Source organism: Phodopus roborovskii, unplaced genomic scaffold, assembly GCF_943737965.1.
Source record: "Phodopus roborovskii unplaced genomic scaffold, PHOROB, whole genome shotgun sequence".
Lineage (NCBI taxonomy): Eukaryota > Metazoa > Chordata > Mammalia > Rodentia > Cricetidae > Phodopus > Phodopus roborovskii.
This window is the reverse complement of record NW_026126585.1, coordinates 16,487,603-16,505,352: the sequence shown is the minus strand read 5'-3', so window position 1 is coordinate 16,505,352 and position 17,750 is coordinate 16,487,603. Positions and strand designations below refer to the sequence as shown.

The 17,750-nt window shown below is 50.2% G+C and overlaps 1 protein-coding gene across 11 annotated transcripts in view; it reads right to left on the bottom strand.

The window, feature by feature from the left end:
- Plekha6 (pleckstrin homology domain containing A6) overlaps positions 1-17,750 on the bottom strand; it is a 113,445-nt gene that overhangs the window by 54,236 nt on the left and 41,459 nt on the right. For 9 of the 11 annotated variants that reach the window (XR_007835769.1, XM_051204153.1, XM_051204158.1 and 6 more), the window contains exon 1: positions 5,225-5,421. The exons of the other annotated variants lie outside the window; for them this stretch is intronic. Coding sequence is in view for 8 of the 9 variants with exons in the window: in XM_051204153.1 (XP_051060110.1) it covers positions 5,225-5,406 (182 nt within the window). In the remaining variant the exon portion in view is untranslated. Of the gene's footprint in view, positions 1-5,224; positions 5,422-17,750 lie in introns of those variants that run through there. 11 annotated transcript variants of the gene reach the window in all.

Below are 17,750 nucleotides of genomic sequence, written 5' to 3'. Positions count from 1 at the left end.
ACAAACCATTATTCATCTTGGTGAAATTTTGGCCTGCCTCACCCCCACCCACATTTAAATTTTATGCCTAAGAAGCATGCCTTGATACCATTCTCCTAGGCAACCCAGCTGAGGGATGAGGTAAAGGGCAGGAGGAGGAAAGGACCAGAAAAGCCAGTGTATGAACAACGGGGAAGAGCTGAGGCCAGGCAAGGAGAGATGGAGGAGTGGTGGCCCCGGAAGTCTTGAATGATGTGTTTTGGTTAATTGAGAAGTGAAATACGGACTGTATATCAACTAAAACCGTACCAATGTTATGTTTCTAGCATTTGCTAATTGGTCTATGGTTACGCAAGAAATATCCTTGTTTTTAAAAGTTAAAAAAGAAAAAAAAAAGGAGTCACAGCTGTCTGACAGCTGTATTAGCCAAACTCTCTTCCCTCCCCAGCTCCCATGAAGAGGAGGCGACAGTAGGAAACAGCAATGACAGGCAAGACAAAAGATTGTGTCTAGACGCTTTCTTCCTGAAACAAGGGTTAACGGGAACCCCCAAAGCTTCCTCCTTTTTCCCAGGGAAACCTGACAGTTGGCACAGAAGTAATAAAGACACTATCCTGAACTACAGCATCTGCCCTCACGGCAGACCCAGGCACTGAGGCTCTGCACCCCACCAAGGAGCCTGGTCAGGTGACCCGCCTCCACTCGGCTAAGGAAGCTGGAGACCTGGAGGAGGGCCTGGGATGAAGCCACTCCCTTCCAGCCTGGTGTCAGTTACTCAGCATGAAATTCCCTTCCTCTGCTCCATCTACAAGCTAACCCTTCTCTTTATTTGCTCTGCAATGAATTTATGTTAGTCTTGAGGTGTAGGACTTTGGAACAGGCCACAGTCCCCATCCGAGCTCCTCCAGTCATGGCCTACAGAACTTCAGGCACGTGACTCCATTTCTCTCTGTATTTCCTTTCCTCGCTGTAAAATGGGGATAATGCCAGGACCTTCACTGATGGATGGGTTTGCCACAGGATTAAAGGAGATTGCACCAATACAGAACTGAAGACAATTAATAAACTTTCAATGGATGCCCAATGACTGTTGTCATCCGCCTGCATCTGCCTTAACTGTTGATCCCACAGAGATGGCCATTCTCACTACAAAAGCTCTTGGACTATATCTCCTTCAGCACTCTGTCACAGAAAGATGCATGTTTAAGGAGTAGTCCAAAGCTGGGCATGGTGGCATCTGCCTTTAATAGCTGCAGTTGGAGAGGCAGAGGCAAGCTGATCTCAGTAAGTCCTAGAGCAACCTAGCCAAGACTACTTAGTGAGACCAAGGAGGGAGGGGGGAGGGGGAGGGAGGGAAGGAATGAGAGAGGGAGGGGGAGGGAGGGAGGAAGGGAGGGAATTGGCCCAAAAGAACCATCCAGAGAGAATACATGCCTGGCCTGCAACCCTACCAATCAGGAAGATTACTGTGTCTTCAAGGCCAGCCTGGACTACATAGAAAGTTCCAGACCAACCGGAGCTACAGTAAGACCCTGCCCCGAGAAAGAAAGAGGGGAAGAAGGGAGGGAGGAGGAAGAATACCCAGAAGTCACTAAATAAATCCTTTTTGCGATTTAGCCCCCACCTCAGACCAAAGGCTCACCAAAGGTGGTACATTCCCTTGTCTCTAGGAGCCAGAGTAAGCAAGGATCTCAGGGAGATGGACATTTCCTGTGTCCCTATCTTACTTGGGCGTTGAAAAGCAAGTCACCCGTAGCTACACCATCCCTGTAGGATGAGCAGAAAGAGCTAACTGCCAAGTTCCACCCCCCCCCCACCCCACCCCAGTGCCTTTGCTGCAACTGCCCAGCTGCAATATGGGCAAGTTACTGTTCCCAGGGGTGACAGGGACAGTGCACAGGAGAGAAGGAATCCCATTGCCCCATTGTCCCTAGAGTGGGTGAGGGGACAGAGGAGGCCACCCCCCTTAAGTGCTTCAGGGAACCCTAACTTCTCCTGTGTCTTCAGGGCTGAAAAGGGCAGGTCAAGGGCAGGGTGGACAAAGGTCAGGAAGCAGTCGATTTAGCTCAGATGGTCCTTCGGTGACAAAGCCAGAACAGGCAATTTTCTAGCCATAAACAGCCACTCAACAATCCGCAAACCACCCACACGCACAAGAGAGAATAAAGATGAAATGCAGCTGCTCCTGGGTGAGCTGACCGGTGTGGGAATGCACGGAGGGGAGGCGGTGGACACCCCTGTTGTGTGTTTCCAGACACACTGGCTGCAGGAACAGATTGGGTTTCCTGAGACCCCCAAGCTCACACAAATTGGTAGACTACACATACAGATTTGTATGTTCGATGAGTCTTTGGGGGTGAGGGCTCCATGTACAGCTGCAGCCTCTCTCCCCTGCTTGTCCTGACCACTGGCTTGTGCCTCTCTGCACTCCCTTGCCCCCCCCCATCACCAATATTCCCCTTTCCTCTCACATCAAGCTTGGCTTAACCTGATTTCTTATGGCAAAGAGCGCGGAGAATCCCCACACCTGAGGTTAAATTCTCCACTTCCGCTCAGCCGAAGGTCCGGGCTTTGCACGCTCCCTTCCCTCTCCAGCGGGCAGCACAGGGCAGGGCATTACAACTTGCAGGGTCGAGTCCCTCCCCACTAGATAGAAATACTAGGCTTTGACAGCCCCACCTTCCCCAAAGGGCACTGCAAAGCCTCCCAAGCTGCCCGGAAGGGTGAAACCACAGCTCCACCCACTGCCTGGCCCCTTGCATTCCAGCCCTGCGCCCAGAGTTTGACCTGCTCTGTGGCTGGCTGCAGATATATTCTGTTTTTGAGAAATAGTGCAGCTTACTCTCACAGACCCCTCCAGACCACCTTCTAGTTTGCTCCTCTCCTCTCTCTCTCTCTCTCTCTCTCACACACACACACACACACACACACACACACACACACACACACACACACACACACACACACACACACACACAGAGTCAGGCAGGATGGGAGGGGAGAGTTGCCTTCTGCAGCACCCTCCTATACAGCCCTTAAGAGACAGATCCTAGTGTGCCTGCCTCCTCCTGCTTGCTCTGTCTGCACCCATGGTGGACAAGGGGCTCCGGGTCTGGAGGCGGAGCACTGGGCAAAGGAAGGAAGCCCCACACCACACCCTGGAAGCTTCTCCAGGCTCATCCCAGGAGAGTGGGATCAGTAAGCATAAAGCTATTACCACCCACAGAGAAGTCTCCAGATTCCTCCCTCCCAGGCAAAGGAGAAAGTAAAAGAATTCAGAGACAGGGTAGAGATGGAGAAAATGCACATGGACAGCGTCACGGGCTGCCTCATTAGCATACCCGTCCTAAGCCTCCTGCTGCAATTGGACTTGTCTGGGACGAACCAAGGGACTTGTTTGTTTTGTTTAGTTGGTTTCTCTGTGGCTTTGGAGCCTGTCCTGGAACTCACTCTTGTAGACCAGACTGGTCTTGAACTCACAGAGATCTACCTGCCTCTGCCTCCCAAGAGCTGGGATCAAATGTGTGCCGCCACCACCGGCTGCACCACGGGACTTGTAAGCACACCCTTCTGGAAAAGCATGACTTGTCGAAATATGAATTGGTCTTCCCGCACAGGAAATTCTCAGAATGAAGACTGAGCCCCTGCAGTTTCCTTCTATCCACCCTGAACTTCCACTCTGGCTAAGCTCAGGTCAGCCCTGGAAGGGTTCATGAAGGCAAAGCTTTTCCTCCCCAGCAGAAAGAGAAAAACCTGCTTCCCTTGTGGGGAGGGACCCTGCAAGTTCTGATGCCGGCGCTGTGCTGCCCGCTGGAGAGGAAGTGAGGTAAGGAAGGGTACCATTGCCCCCTGTACTATTGCCCAAACAACAGAGCCGTGTCCGTCTTTCCAATGAAGTGTTAAAAGCTTGCTGTGTTGTCACCAGATTGAATTAGCACATCCTTTGACTGTTTTTTTTTTCCCCACATCACTAATGAAGACCACTGAGACCCTCTAATTAAATTTCCTCCACTGCAAGATGCACATCCCTCCCATGAAGCTTGAAAACTCCTTTACAGATGGCCCTACTCCATGCAAGATTTCTCCAGACAGGGCACAGAGCTATTTCCACTGCCGATGGCTCTTTTCTCATTACCTGTGATCACGCTTATTCCTGGCTCCCACTGGTTTCTTCTTGTAAGCCACAAACTGAGCTCAGCTTTAGCTTCTCTTCTGAGATTTTCAGCTACTGGGGTCCCAGAAGTCAATGTACAAACCGACAAATGATGCCTATCAGAAACTGCTACCAAGCCAGAGATGCCCATCCCGCCCTCAACAATCTTCCACTCATACCCAGAGAGGGAAGATTCATGCCACAGAGGAAAATGCCTGACAGATACACTTGGCTTGGACTCACAACTCAGACAGGGTTTCTCTGTGTAACTTTGGAGCCTGTCCTAGAACTAGCTCTTGTAGACCAGGCTGGTCTCAAACTCATAGAGATTTGCCTGCCTCTGCCTCCCAAGTGCTAGAATTAAAGGCGTGCACCACAACTGCCCGGCTACAGCTCAGATTCCTGCCAACCAAATGGCATTATGAAGAGTCCTAATCCCCTCTGAGGCCTTGCTTCCCCATCTGTGAAATGGGGAAATTAGTTCTGACCTACATTACAACAAGGCAGTATACAGTCACAATGCCTTCTCAGCATTGTGGATTCCAAAATCCATGAACACCTAGACCAGGCTTTTTCCTAATACGGCTAGCATAAATGCCATGCAGACTTGAGCCTATTTGGCAACAAAACATGACCTGACCTGGCCAGAGTCTCCTTACAGCCTCTATCAACTTCTGTGACTCTTGAGATCAGTATTGCCACAGATATGTTGAAATGACTGCGGAGGACAGGCATGGCGTCACACGCATTTAGTCCCGGCACTTGGGAGGCAGAGGCAGGCAGATCTTTGAGTTCAAGACTAACCTGGTCTACAGCATAACCAGGACTACACAGAAAAACCCTGTCTCAAAAAAACAAACAGCAAACAAAACAACTGGGAAGCTAATCCAGATTGCTGGAGGTTTTATGTAGTATAGAGTAAGTACTGTGCCTATCACCCTAAAAACCCACAGAACCTGCAGAGATGGAATGATGAAGTGGGGAGCTATGCAAACCCCTTCTCTAACCCCTTCCCCCCAGACAGAGATTTCAGAGCAATCACCAGAGTTATTTAAGTTGAAGATGCTGACAGCCATCTGCCTTATCACCAACCTGGAGAGGGCCTCTGGGTTCCTGGGACCGGGGGCCGGCTCTCTGGAATTCAAGTTGGCATGGGGTTGGGGAGAAGACGCAAAGTCCAGCCCTTTATAAGAAGCCTGCTGCTCGTCTACCCTGAGCAGAGCTGGCAGAGGCAATGCGATGCTATTATTTGGTTGAACCTCAGGTATAGACATGCCTGAAGATTCCAGACATGCCTCCCAGCTCCCCACCTCATTGGGCATCCAATGCTCTCTCCACCTTCCCACGGCCTCATCGGCACCGTTTGTACCCTATGGGTATCCCCAGGGCGATAAATGGCCCAAATATGGCAAACTTGGAGAGAGAGGGGGACCTGAGTTTGTGGGAACTTGGGCCAATAGGAGGAAAGGATTCTGAGCATTAGGAGGTGCTGAAGATGGGGTGTTCCCTGAGTGAGTAGGGAGCAAACACACCAACATCCAGTGGAACAGGTTTGGCACGTTTCTCCTGATGCCATCTCATGGCCCCAGGGGATTTTTATATGGGAAGCCAGCCCTAGTCAATAACAGCAAGTAGTGTTGAGCAATTCCTCTACTCAAGTCTCTTGGTTCTAGTCATACGTTTTAGGGACTTACTGATGACTAGTATGTGATCAACTTTCTTAAAGACCCAGTCATCTCAATGGGCTTCCCAAATCTGAGCCTAGCTCCGTCCTGCTACCCCAAGCCACCCTCCCGAGAGACATCATCATTGGACAGATAGATGACCTGAACTCTAACTCTGGTAGCATACACTCCTTCTTGAAGAACATTAAGGTCTTCCTGAAGCTCCTGGAGAGCTCCTGTCTATTACATGGAAAACTACACCCTGTATGGTTATCAATGGGACGACAGTGATCAAATTCAGTTCCCTTTCTGTACAGAGGAAGCATCCAAAGCCAGGAGAGAGAAGATGAGCTACTTGATACCATGTATGAGATAGAGACTATGCTAGCTCCAGAGCCTCAGATACCATAGCAAAGCTTACAAAGCTAAAGCAAGCCCTTGTAGACCTTTGATTTCACAAGAAGCCATGCTGAATGGCTCACGTCTGCCCTCCTAGCTTGAGTATCTTTGAAGAAACTCTTATCTCCAAGAATTTGGATGGACTCTCTGACTCTGCAACCTAGACCTGTTCAAAGTCAGGGGGAAATCTTTATCAGTCAAGCTTGGTGCTTTATGTCTGTTACCCTAGCCATTATGGAGGAAGTAAGAGGATTACAAGTTCAAGGCCTCCCTGAGCTACATACCATGTTCAACGTCAGTCTGAGTAGTAATGTAAGAGCCTATCTCAAAATAACAACTAATTGGGGGGTGGGGGGCTGGAGAGATGGGTAAGAGCACATACTGCTCTTGTAGGAAACCTGAGTTCAGCCCATGTCATGAGGCTCAGAACTATTTGTAACACCCTCTTCTGGACTCTGTAAGCCCCTGCACTCATGTCCACACAAACATACATAGAAACACTCCCATACACAGTCTTTAAAAAAAAAATTTAAAGCAATATCTGGGGATGGATCACCATGGTGGAACACTTTCCTAGCCAGAACAAGGCCCTGCGCTGAACCCTAGCAAGGGGCTGGGAACCCTTAACAAAAAGCAAGTTTTAATTTGTTTTGTTATTTTGAGTCAGGGTCTCGCTATGCCTCTCTACCTGGCTTGAACTCACTGCGTAGACCAGGCTAGGCTCACAGAGGACCATTTGTTTGTCTTCCTAGTGCAGAGATTAAAGGCTTGCGCCACCACAGCCTGCTCAATATCAAAAACTTTTTAAAGAAAGCCACCAATAAAAATGACCAGAGACAGAGTTAGAAGTACCTGTTGCCATCACTGGCCTTCCCCAAACTCCAGTAAACCTTGAGATGGGCCTGGCGGGCTCTATCTAACATGGCTGAGGTCTTTAATGTGCAGTCCTTGGATCCCTTCCCATTTTGTGCCCCTGAAGTGTGGCCCATAGTATCTTCCAGAAGCTCCAGGTTTAGGCTTTGCCATATCACCATTCCAGGGACCTTGTGGAGCACAGACTCTCCGGCACCTGGGATCGGAGCCCTGTGTACCTCAGACAAGCTTGCCATACATACTTCTCTGTGCCCTAGAGGAACTTGTTGTCTACCACATACTCATCCAACTTAACAACCTGCCTAATTTAGGAACATCAACTGCTTTCTTGGACTAGAAGAGCCAGGCCTTGGGCTTCTGAAGGATGCACCTCAAAAAAAAAAAAAAAAAAAAAGCACCTGATTTGACTTTAATTTCCAGGGTGGTTCCAACTTAATCTCCCCCAGCATCTCTGTTCCTACAAGTCCGCACACATGTTCGGAGCAACCACAAGCCTGAGGTTCTGGTAGCTGGGGCTCTGCCGGGGAATCCCACGTATTTGTTAGAATCCCAGGCCTAAGTCCTTAGAAGGCGCACAGTTCAGACACTGTGATGCCTCTGGAAACCTCCAGTTTGGAAGCATTTCAGTCTATAGTCAAGAGTAAGAAAAGCTGAGACGTCAGCACTAGCAATCGAGCTGTAAATGTCCTTGTCCCTAACCATCTGGAGATGCTTCTAAATGATTGACATGGGGCACCAAGACCCCAGGTGCAAAACGGACATTATGCTGCTCTCAAAATACGATCCACAGATCCCCTCTGTGGTTCCCAAGGGTAGATGATATCATTTCCAAAAGCTGACTGTGTGAGTCAGAGCTGGAAGACCCAGCCCATAGCTTGGAAAGGCAAGTCTCCTCCACATGTGTCATTCAGGACAAGAAGAGGAAGTGAGACCTGACCCTTGGCCAGTGGCCTTGTCCTGGAGGTTGAGACCTCCTTCAGCTTGGGAATGCGGAAGCCAAAACTCAGTTTGAGCTCATCAAGCATGAGGGCCACGGGGCAAGGGGACTGGCCTAGGGTCAGAGGCTGAGCCTGCAGGAGGCTGCCTGAAAGGGCCTTATCAGAGGGTCTGCTTAGAGAAAATCCTGGAGGCAAAATTTTTGGGTTTCATGGGCCAGTAAAACTTTAAAAACTGAAATTTGAGGAACCAACACAAGGTTGCCAACTTTCTGTTTTTTTGCCAAATAAGGAAATTGTAAAGCCCAACTACCATCTTTTCCCATCATCCACCCATCAAACGACAGAAAGCTGTGACCCCAGAATATTTTAACACATCTCCCATTACTAAGAGAAGTCCTTCACATGGAACACATTTTGCTTTCTTAAAAAGAAGAAGAAAAAAGGTACATTCTCCTCGCTTTTCCTTATTTTAACTGCCACAGACCAAAACTTGAAAACCTGGGACTACCCCTCCACGTCTGTTTGTAGCTTGAGCCTAAAAGTTATGAAAAAAGACAGTAAACTTGGGAGATTTAGACCTCTCTCTGTTCTGGGTACAGGTGGGGTGGGGGGACCACCAGCTGGTTGGTTAGCTTGGCCTCTGGGGAGATGCCATGCCAGCTAGAGAACACCAGAAAGGGTTTGATTATTTCATGACTTAATGTTCACTGAGTCTCTGTCTCCATCCTGGACCCCCATGTTTCTGTGAACCCCTGAGTTTTATGGTCCTCTTGATTGTCTACTAAGTTGAAGACAGAAAGACAGCTTGGCCCAGGTGGAGAATTAAATGCCTGAGGTATACGTTGGACTGTGAGTGTGGCAGCCAGTGTCAAGTCAAGAAGACACAGGTAGAGGCCTCAAGGGATGGGCTTCCCCACCCTGCTAAGCAGCTTCTCCACATGACTGGGAATGAGTTGGGGGGGGGGAGCAAACAGAGGAGGGCTCATTCAGCATCAAGCTGTAATGGGGGAAACCTGAGTTTCCATTTGCATTAATTAAATAAAATTAACCTTGGATCAAGAGGCTGAGTTAGCAACTAGTTAACAGAAAGAATCATAGAGCATCAGAGGGCATCTGGGAGAGATGGACTCACCAGAAGGAGTAGAGAGGGATTTGGACTGGCGAAGCTTTGTTTGTTTGTTTGTTTGTTTGGCAGAGAAGGGATGCAAAGAGCTAACAGGTTTTCACCCCGACCTTTGAATCTCAAGTCTTACTTATAAATAGAACAATAGAGATTTAGTGAAAGCTACCTTTAGCAGCAGCTGCAGAGTCGGTGTCTTTGGGAACCGAATTCTTGCCAGGCTGTAGCCGCCTGAGTGGCTGGGCCACTGCCGGAGCTGGTAACTGCGGGGTTGCAATTGCTGGCTGAAGCAGCGTGGTGGATTAAGGCGCAGCCACTGAGAGTGAGTGACCAGAGTGGTGTGCACCAGCTCTGCAGCAACAGCTGGGAACCAGGTCTTGAGTCTACCCCTTCTTGCCGGGCGGCAAGTGTCTTCCAGTTTCTTCCTCATCTGCACTAGGGAAACAGGAGCTCCCTGCCTTATTACAGGGAACCCATGCAAGCTCAGAGTCGTCTCCTTTCCATCTCTCCATCTCTACCCGATGCAGTGCCAGCAGAGGGAATACATGCCCTGAATACATGCCCTGAATACATGCCCCTCGCTGGCTGGGACAGCAGAGTGGACCCACGGCACTCATGACAGTCATGTGGACACACAGTGCTGATGCCCCTCGCTGGCTGGGACAGCGCTGTGGGTCTAGGCTGGAAGACTGATAGAACCAACACTTGTTACTGCTACCTGTGGGTCAAGACCACACACAGTAGCTTCTTCTTCTTTTTTTTTTTTTTTTTTTAAGATTTATTTATTATGTATACAGTGTTCTATCTGCATGTTTGCCTGCACACCAGAAGAGGGCACCAGATCTTATTACAGATGGCTGTGAGCCACCATATGGTTGCTGGGAATTGAACTCAGGACCTCTGCAAGAGCAGTCAGCACTCTTAACCTCTGAGCCATCTCTCCAACCCCACACAGTAGCTTCTTCATAGCAGTCAACACTGGAAATTCTATCCTGAAGAAGCTGGTGACACAAATGAGAAACATTGTCTTTAAATTCCCGTAACTTCGAAAATAACTTCAGCATACACACTGCTAATTACACTGTTAATGAAGCAAGTTTGCTTCAGCCTCTCCCTGTCCCACCAGTTCAATGACAATGTTGTGTTCAAATGCTTTTGCCGGACCCACACTGCCTATCTCTTTCCTCAAAGGCAGCAGGCAGCCCTGGTTTTCAGTCCCAGATTACATCTGGAGAGATCTCCTGGGTAGCTGAACATCAGTGTTTGGGTTCCTCCACACCCTCTCCTTTTCCAGGTCCGTCCGTCTCTTACTCCTACAATGCATATCTCAACACTCCCAAATCTGCCTTTCAAAACTCACCCCCATGCTCTTGCTGAGTATTCTGGCCCACCCACCATCCTAGCCGGATCCTTGCTAAATCCTTCCTCACAGCCCACAAGGTCAGTTGCTGCTCAAATGGGCTTGGCCGCTAATCAAAGCTGTCTGCCCATCCCCGGCTATAGTAGGTGGTTTGCCGAGCTCTGCCCCTTTGCAGCTGATAACACACAAACCCATAGCAGCATTCAGCCAGCCTCACCCTCTGCCGCTAACCACCCATCCAAATATCTGTGTCCAGGCATAATGCCAGCCCCACCCACCTAAGGCATTGGCCTCCCTCCTGCCCTGCACTGAGAAGAAAGTGCTCCTGGCATTTGTCTGACTCCTCCAGTGGGGTTCAAAGCAACTGTACATGGAGATCATGCCGGAAGCCAGACTTGTTACTCAGTTAGCTACACTAGAGGGGAACCAAGTGCCTGCCACACCAAAGCTCACCCAGGGACATGAGTTTGCTAGACACTCCAGTACAGACCTGCCCCTGTAAATTCCCTCTGTGATTGCTACCCCGAGTACAGAAATATGCATATGCCCTTCCAGAAATTTGACAGCTCCATGGAAGACCCCAAAGGTGAGGGATCTAGGATTGTATTTGTTGGGAGGGAAAGGGGACACCTGAAGGGAACGGGGATGAAAGGAGACTTGCGTCCTTCCTATGAATGGGTACCCCCTCACTGTGACACAGTCCTCTCTCTGGTGTCCCCTGAAATGTTTGGGTAGCCCCAGCCCCTCCTACCTAAGACCATAAAGATCCCTATTTTTACCTCTTCCATGCTGACACTCAGAACCCAGCTGAGATGCAGAGCACTGACCGAGAAAGAGGCACATGCCTGTGACGGCAGCTGTGACCGCTGCCTTGGCTTCAGCCCTGGAATGAAGAATTTCCCCAGCCTCCATGCCAGACTCTCTTCTCACATCAGCTCTCTCCCTCTGCCCCAGTGCTAACTGAGGAAACCCTGGCTGAAAACCCGGGAGAAAGTCTTTTGAAAAAGCCGTGTATGGAATCTGAAGCGGCAGGTTGGCCTGGCCCTACATAAACGAGCACACCCTGCTCCTCAGGCTGCTGCCAGCTTCCGGTGCTTCTGGATAGCTCCTGGGTACCAGACATCCCCTAGGCACAGCAAGCTGAGCAAGCACAGGGAGAGAGCCCTCTCAGATGCTGTCTGCCAGCCTCCCAGCCCCAGTGCCCTCCAGAAGCTCAGGTCCGGGTAGGTACCAAAGTGTTCATAGCCATAAAAGCACTGGCCAAACTCGCAGCTTAGGAGCAGAGTCTTGGAGACTTTATTTTGCATCAAGGAAGAATGTTCTTTTACGGGTCTGGTTCTAGATGTGGGTCTGGCATACAGAGATTTCTAAGCATACCTCTTTCCTTTTCCAGTGTTCTGCCCAGCACCCTCCCTGGGTCTACCTCCTTTCCTTACGTTTGCACACAGAACACAGCCAGGCCACGGGAGGACAGCAAAAGACCGCAGCAGTCACGGTGTGGAACCCAGAAACAAAATGGCCTGGCAAAGCTGGGGAGGGCCAACCAACCCATCTTGGCTGAATGGAAAGAGAAGCCTTTGAGGTCAGATACTCTACTCGCTCATTTGGGGGAACGGTCCTTGGCTTCCCTGAGTCCGAGTCTCTTCATGATGTTTATGATGCCACCTCGGAGTAACAGTTCAGATTTGGAGCATGTTTCAGGCAGGAGGCGTGCATTAGACACCCAGTAGATGGCCGAGGTCCCTCCCCATTGCAACACTTGGCTTACTATTTACTGCTCCTTCAAGAGTTGGTGTCGTGTTTCTCCACCAGCTTTCTGACAGTCGGCCTGGTGACCTCCAGAGTTTCCCTGGCAGAGCAGTCACAATGCAACGCTTCATTTCTGCTGGGGGACATCTCTGATCTGCAGGCCAAGGTCACAGACTCTCTTGGACCTCCCTGCAGCTGTCTTTCATATCTCCATCCTCAGGTTCCAGGCTTGCTCTCCATGAGCTCAACTTCCCACTGAGCATTTCCAGGAGGGGCAGCCAGGCTTTGTCTTCAATTTAGCGATTTGAAAGTCAAATGTAGCTGGACTACTCTCTGACAACATTATAGGGTTGATATGACGTGGTCTCCAAGAAACAGCGAGAGAAGGTGGGAGGCATTGAATATTTTACTCTTTGAAATAAAACAACAGGGAGTTTGTGACTGGAGATTCCAGGGACCTGTGCATACTAAATGAATACCCTGCCAATGAGCTTCATCATCCGCATTGGGTTAAAAATGGTTTGTGAATACCAATATGATTGCACTTGCCTAGAGCAGAAGCCAACAGCTGTGTCAGGTAAAGGGTTAGAGTACAGATATCTCACTCTGGGGCTTAGGGTCTCCGTTACACCCAATCAGCTCTCCCAGTGTGCAACAGCAGCCAGAGAGACAGAAACAGGCCAGTGTGGATGTGTCAGCCAAACTCTCCCGGTGCTCACTAAGGCTTCAATTTCATATAGCTTTTATGTATATGAAACGATGTTCAAGGGCTGGAGAGATGACTCAGCAGTTAAGAGCGCTAGCTGCCCTTGTAGAGGACTCGGGTTCGGTCCCAGCACCTGCAGAGCTGCTGACAAAACAATATTCTTATTTCCAGGTATTTGAAATATGAACACCGTTCTTAGCTTGCTGATGACATAAGATTAGGTAGTAGGCTGCATTTGTCCCACAATCATACTCGGCTGACCTGCTCCCCAATTTAGTGCATCTTAGGCAGTAGGCACAGCGGATGGCAGACATCTCTGAGGAGGAGGCTGGGCCAGATCTGAGACAGGCAGGAGGGAAGTTTGAATGGGCTAATCTTCCTTTTGTTGTTGTTGTTCTTGAGATAAAGTCTGTGTAGTATTGGGTGGCCTGGAACTTGAAATGTAAACCAAGCTCATCTCAGACTCAAAGAGATCCACCTGCCTCTGCCTCCCAAGTGCTAGGATTAAAGATGCATGCCATGAAATACTTTGCTAAGCCATCTGAGCACCGTAACCAACATGGCAGAAGCAATCTTCGGAGGATTCCCTATCTGTTTTCTCCCATCCCCCTGTGACAATGTCTTGGTAGCCAAATGTACTCACAACTGACAGCTCAACTGTGACTTACTCCCTTTCCAGCCTCTAGCCACAACTGTAACCAGAGCAAGACCCATCAGCCCCGACTCCCTGGCCCTATAATCTCAGTGTAGCTTATTCCATCCACGCTCATTCAGCTGTTCTCGCATACTGCCTGCGTGGACTTTTTTTTTTTTTTTTTTTTTTTTTTTGGAGACAGGGTTTCTCATTCATTGGCTTAGAGCTGCCTATTAAACAAGGCTGGTTGGTCAGCCAGGGAACCATAGGGATCCCCTATCTGTACCTCCCATAGCTGGGAATACATGTATATATGACCGCAAGCAGCTTCCGTCAGCAAGCTTTTCTCCCGTGTGAACATCGCTGGCAAGGAGAGACCGTCCTAGGTACCACATGCACTGGGTGTGATAGCACACACTGGTAAGTCCAGCACACCGTAGCAAGTGGATCAGAAATGAGGTCATCGCCGCTATGTAGTGGTTTGAAGCCAGCCTCTGCTGTCTGAGATTGCGGGGAGGGACCTGAAGCATCTTAAGGAATGAAATTCCCTTGCAACTCCTCGACTTCCCTCTGGGCTCCTACACCTGCACCTAGTAGGATGCAAAGTCACTTGGTCTCCATCTCCCATCCTCCTGGAGACAGGGACACAGGGCAAAGACCCACTTAGAAGGGGCCTGTGAGATGGCTCAGTGGGAAAAGTCACTCCCAAAGCTCAGTGACCTGAGTTCGATGCCTGGAGTCTGCGTGCTGGAAGAAGAGAATTCTTACGGAGCAGGAGAGTTTGAGTGACCCAGAGTCACAAGACAGCTTGCCTGTCCCAGGTGTGAGGTACAGGACAGCAGGCTCAGAGCTTTGGGTTGCAACGTAGCCATTACTGGTGAGCATGGCCAAAAGCGTGTTTGCTTCTCCAAGTTGCTTCTAGTTCAGGAACTAAGCAGTAAGATTTCCTGAAGGTGTAAGTGAAAACTGCCAAATATAGTAAGAGTTTTCAAGTATTCATTCTAAAACACTCAAAAGATTCTTAAACACAGATTCCTTGTGTCTTGGGATCTGAGACCATCTCTGCTCAGAAGCGAGTATTTCAGACCATGGAGAGGGCTTGGTGAGGAGAGGCCATCAGGCACCTGGAAAGAAGATGGAACCTATTCCAGGGGATCCTGTGACTCCTTCTGTGCCGGAGAATGGGAGGGGTGGGGGTATTTGGGGAAGGAGAGCCAGACTCCACCATTCCCGGCCCTTAAAAATGAACAAAGCTGTTCTTGATAGCCACGGGGCAGGATGGGGCTAGCCCGAGGTCACAGCTGCCCGCAAGGACAGCAGGAGGAGTCAAATGAGTGATGCGGACAGGACAGGTCTCGACATGAAGCGCTGCTGAGCTGCTGAGCAGATGCCAAAGGTCCCATTCTGACCCCACAGCAAATGCTGTGCACGCTCGGGCAGGCTACAAAGCCACTCTGATCTTCAGCTGGCTGCACACGGCCACCACAGGACCGAGCTGGAGAGGACAGGGAGCACGCTGACTGTGCCTCCTGCCTGCTGATCAATCTTTGAAGGATGAAGTCCAGTTCCCTGGGTGGGCATCCAAGGCTCTCACCGGCTGTCATCATCCCGTCTCCAAACACGGCCCCTGCGGGTCCAAGGTTCCCAGACTGCCTCGCACCTCTTGTCCATAGTGCCTGCTACTGTTCCCACCTGAACTGTACAGCTTCCCTCAGACCCACCCCGAACCCTGTCACACCCCTGCACCCCGTCCACCGGGAGAAGGGGTGGGTGGAAGGTGAGGTCTTCCCTTCCTCTGCAGAGGGCTCCTTGTATCCCGCCTGCCTCCCTAATCCTCTGCCAGGCTGAAAACATCGGGAGACAAGGACCTTGGCTGCATCTTTCACTTGTCAAGTCTAAAAGGCATCCACTTTGTGCCTGTCACAACACAAGGAGAATAAGGGAGGTTTGTGCCAGGGACAGTGTGGACATGGCAGCCCCACCCGTCAGTCAGAAGGCTGGAGTTGCCCTGAGGTTTGGAGGGGCCAGTAGGCCCCTCCTCTTTAGCAGGAGGCTGAAAATTGAGAATAAACTGAAAACACAATCACCCTGGCTCCGGCTCCGGCTCCGGCTCCTTCCCACGTGTATGTGGGCATTGTTCTCGTTACTCAGATCTCTGGTAAAATCTTATGTTACTTTGACTTTATAGGTTAAGGCAGGTAATGCCAGAGAGGTTAGGAAAGGTGCTCAAAGTCACAGAGCAGGCAGCAGAACTCACACAGGACACCTCAGGCTTGTCTGGTCCTCAGCTACCCTGAGCCTTGTGATGCGTAATTTAACGGCAAGTGTCTGCGTGTGCCCAGGCTTCCTGATCTATCAGCCTCAAGCTCTAAGGCCATGTGTCATCCTAGGAATTCTCTCCTCCTTCCTGTCCAATGCCAGGCCAGTTTCCACCCTACTTCAGGAGCCCAGTGGGTTGACACAGCGACTGCTGCCTGCCCCAGCCTCCGTCCCTGCACAGTGCCCACATAATACTTGTCTTCACACGTTTGTTCCTTTCTTTCAGCCGGCCGCTCCTGCCCCAATGCACGGAAACAATCCTCCACTCTTAGGGTTTTGCATATGCCTGAAGGATGCATATTCTGCCACCCTAAATCTAAGCCGCCTCTTCCGGGAAGCCCTCCCTTGTTATCCGGGTCCACATTCTGACCTTGCTGTACTTTGTTTCCTTGGAACTTACTCTCCTCCCTGCATTTAGTGTCTGGAACCTTCACAGCACACGTCCACCTTCCTGGGAGAGGCTCAGGTCTGTGCCTAGACAGCACTTCCCCAAGGACTGTCCCCTCTCTGTTCCACTGAGCACCGGATTTCCACAGAACTTTTGTATTGCCTCCACACCTTGTTTTTGAATGCTTAGCACTCCTACAGTGCAGGACAGGCAGAAGGTGTTAGGCCACTGGGAAGACAGGAACACCAAGGCCCTGAAAGACAAAACAGCCTGCCCAAGTGCCTCCCACTGGCCAGCCTGGTCATCCAGAGAGCTCAGGCTGCATGGCCTGGGTCCCACACCATGGAGATGGGACCAAGTAAACCCCTTCGCATCTGCTGCCCCGGCCAGATGAACAGAGTCAGGGACAAAGCTGAGGTAAATAAAGACAGTGTTGTAACCGGCCTAAAGTCCCCACCGCGGTCACCCCTGTCACATGTATGATAGACTGGTGGAAAGACAAATGGCAGAAGGTAGAGGCTAGCTAACAGAGTGTCACCTGTCTTGATGGCCTAGTCAGGCAGCCATACGGCCACCTGCCTTCTATGAGGAGTGAAGAAATAGACAAAATGAAGTTAAAATCCTTCTTCTAGCCAGAGTAGGGTGGCATCTAGGCAAAGAGGCTTCAGAGTGGGGTTCTGGCCCTGGCAGCCAAGGGTTAAGGCATGCCAGCCAAGTCATGGCAGAGTTCAAGTCACAGGCGTAGTGACTGAGAACTAAGTGAGGCCTGGCACACGCTCCAGCCCCGACCCCAAAGCTCTGTGGGTGTTCCCATTCCCTACTCCTAACCTCTAATAGTGCAATGTAATCCAGCTGCACTAGGACCCCGTGAGCGAGTCTTCCTTCAAGGCCAACCTGAGGTCCTGTCCCTCCCAGGACAGTTCTCGCTGGGCTGGTGTGACAGCGAGTGTGCCTAGGAAGAGTCAGGGATGTGGACTCGAAGGGAGTAGATGGAAGGATATTTTTGGTATCGCAAACGCTGAAGTAGTGGACAGGATTAAGGAGGGCAGGTTAGTGTTTGTCACTAGGGACAGAGACCGGCTGCAATGATTTATAAATAGGATAAATCAAGGAGCCTGTGTGAATAACCCTTTGTGGTATGAGAGGGGAAGGGCAGGGCTGGATGACAGGAAACTCGAGCTCTGGCCTCTCTTTGGCTCCATCAGGGAAGGAACAGACACCAAGGCAAGAAAACAGAATCATTAGTCAGGCGAAGAAAGGAGCCCAACACACTGGATTATGGCTCAGTAAGTCGTCAGGGCTCCGGGTTTCTTCCCCAGCACTGCAAAAACAAACAAACAAACAAAAACAAACAAACAACAAAAATCTCAGAGCAAGCTAAGAATAGAGTGGAAGGTGATCTGGAGCGAAGAGAAAGCACAAGGGCTTGTGTCCAAGGTGCCGAACTGGAAAGTAGATTCTGAGTGCG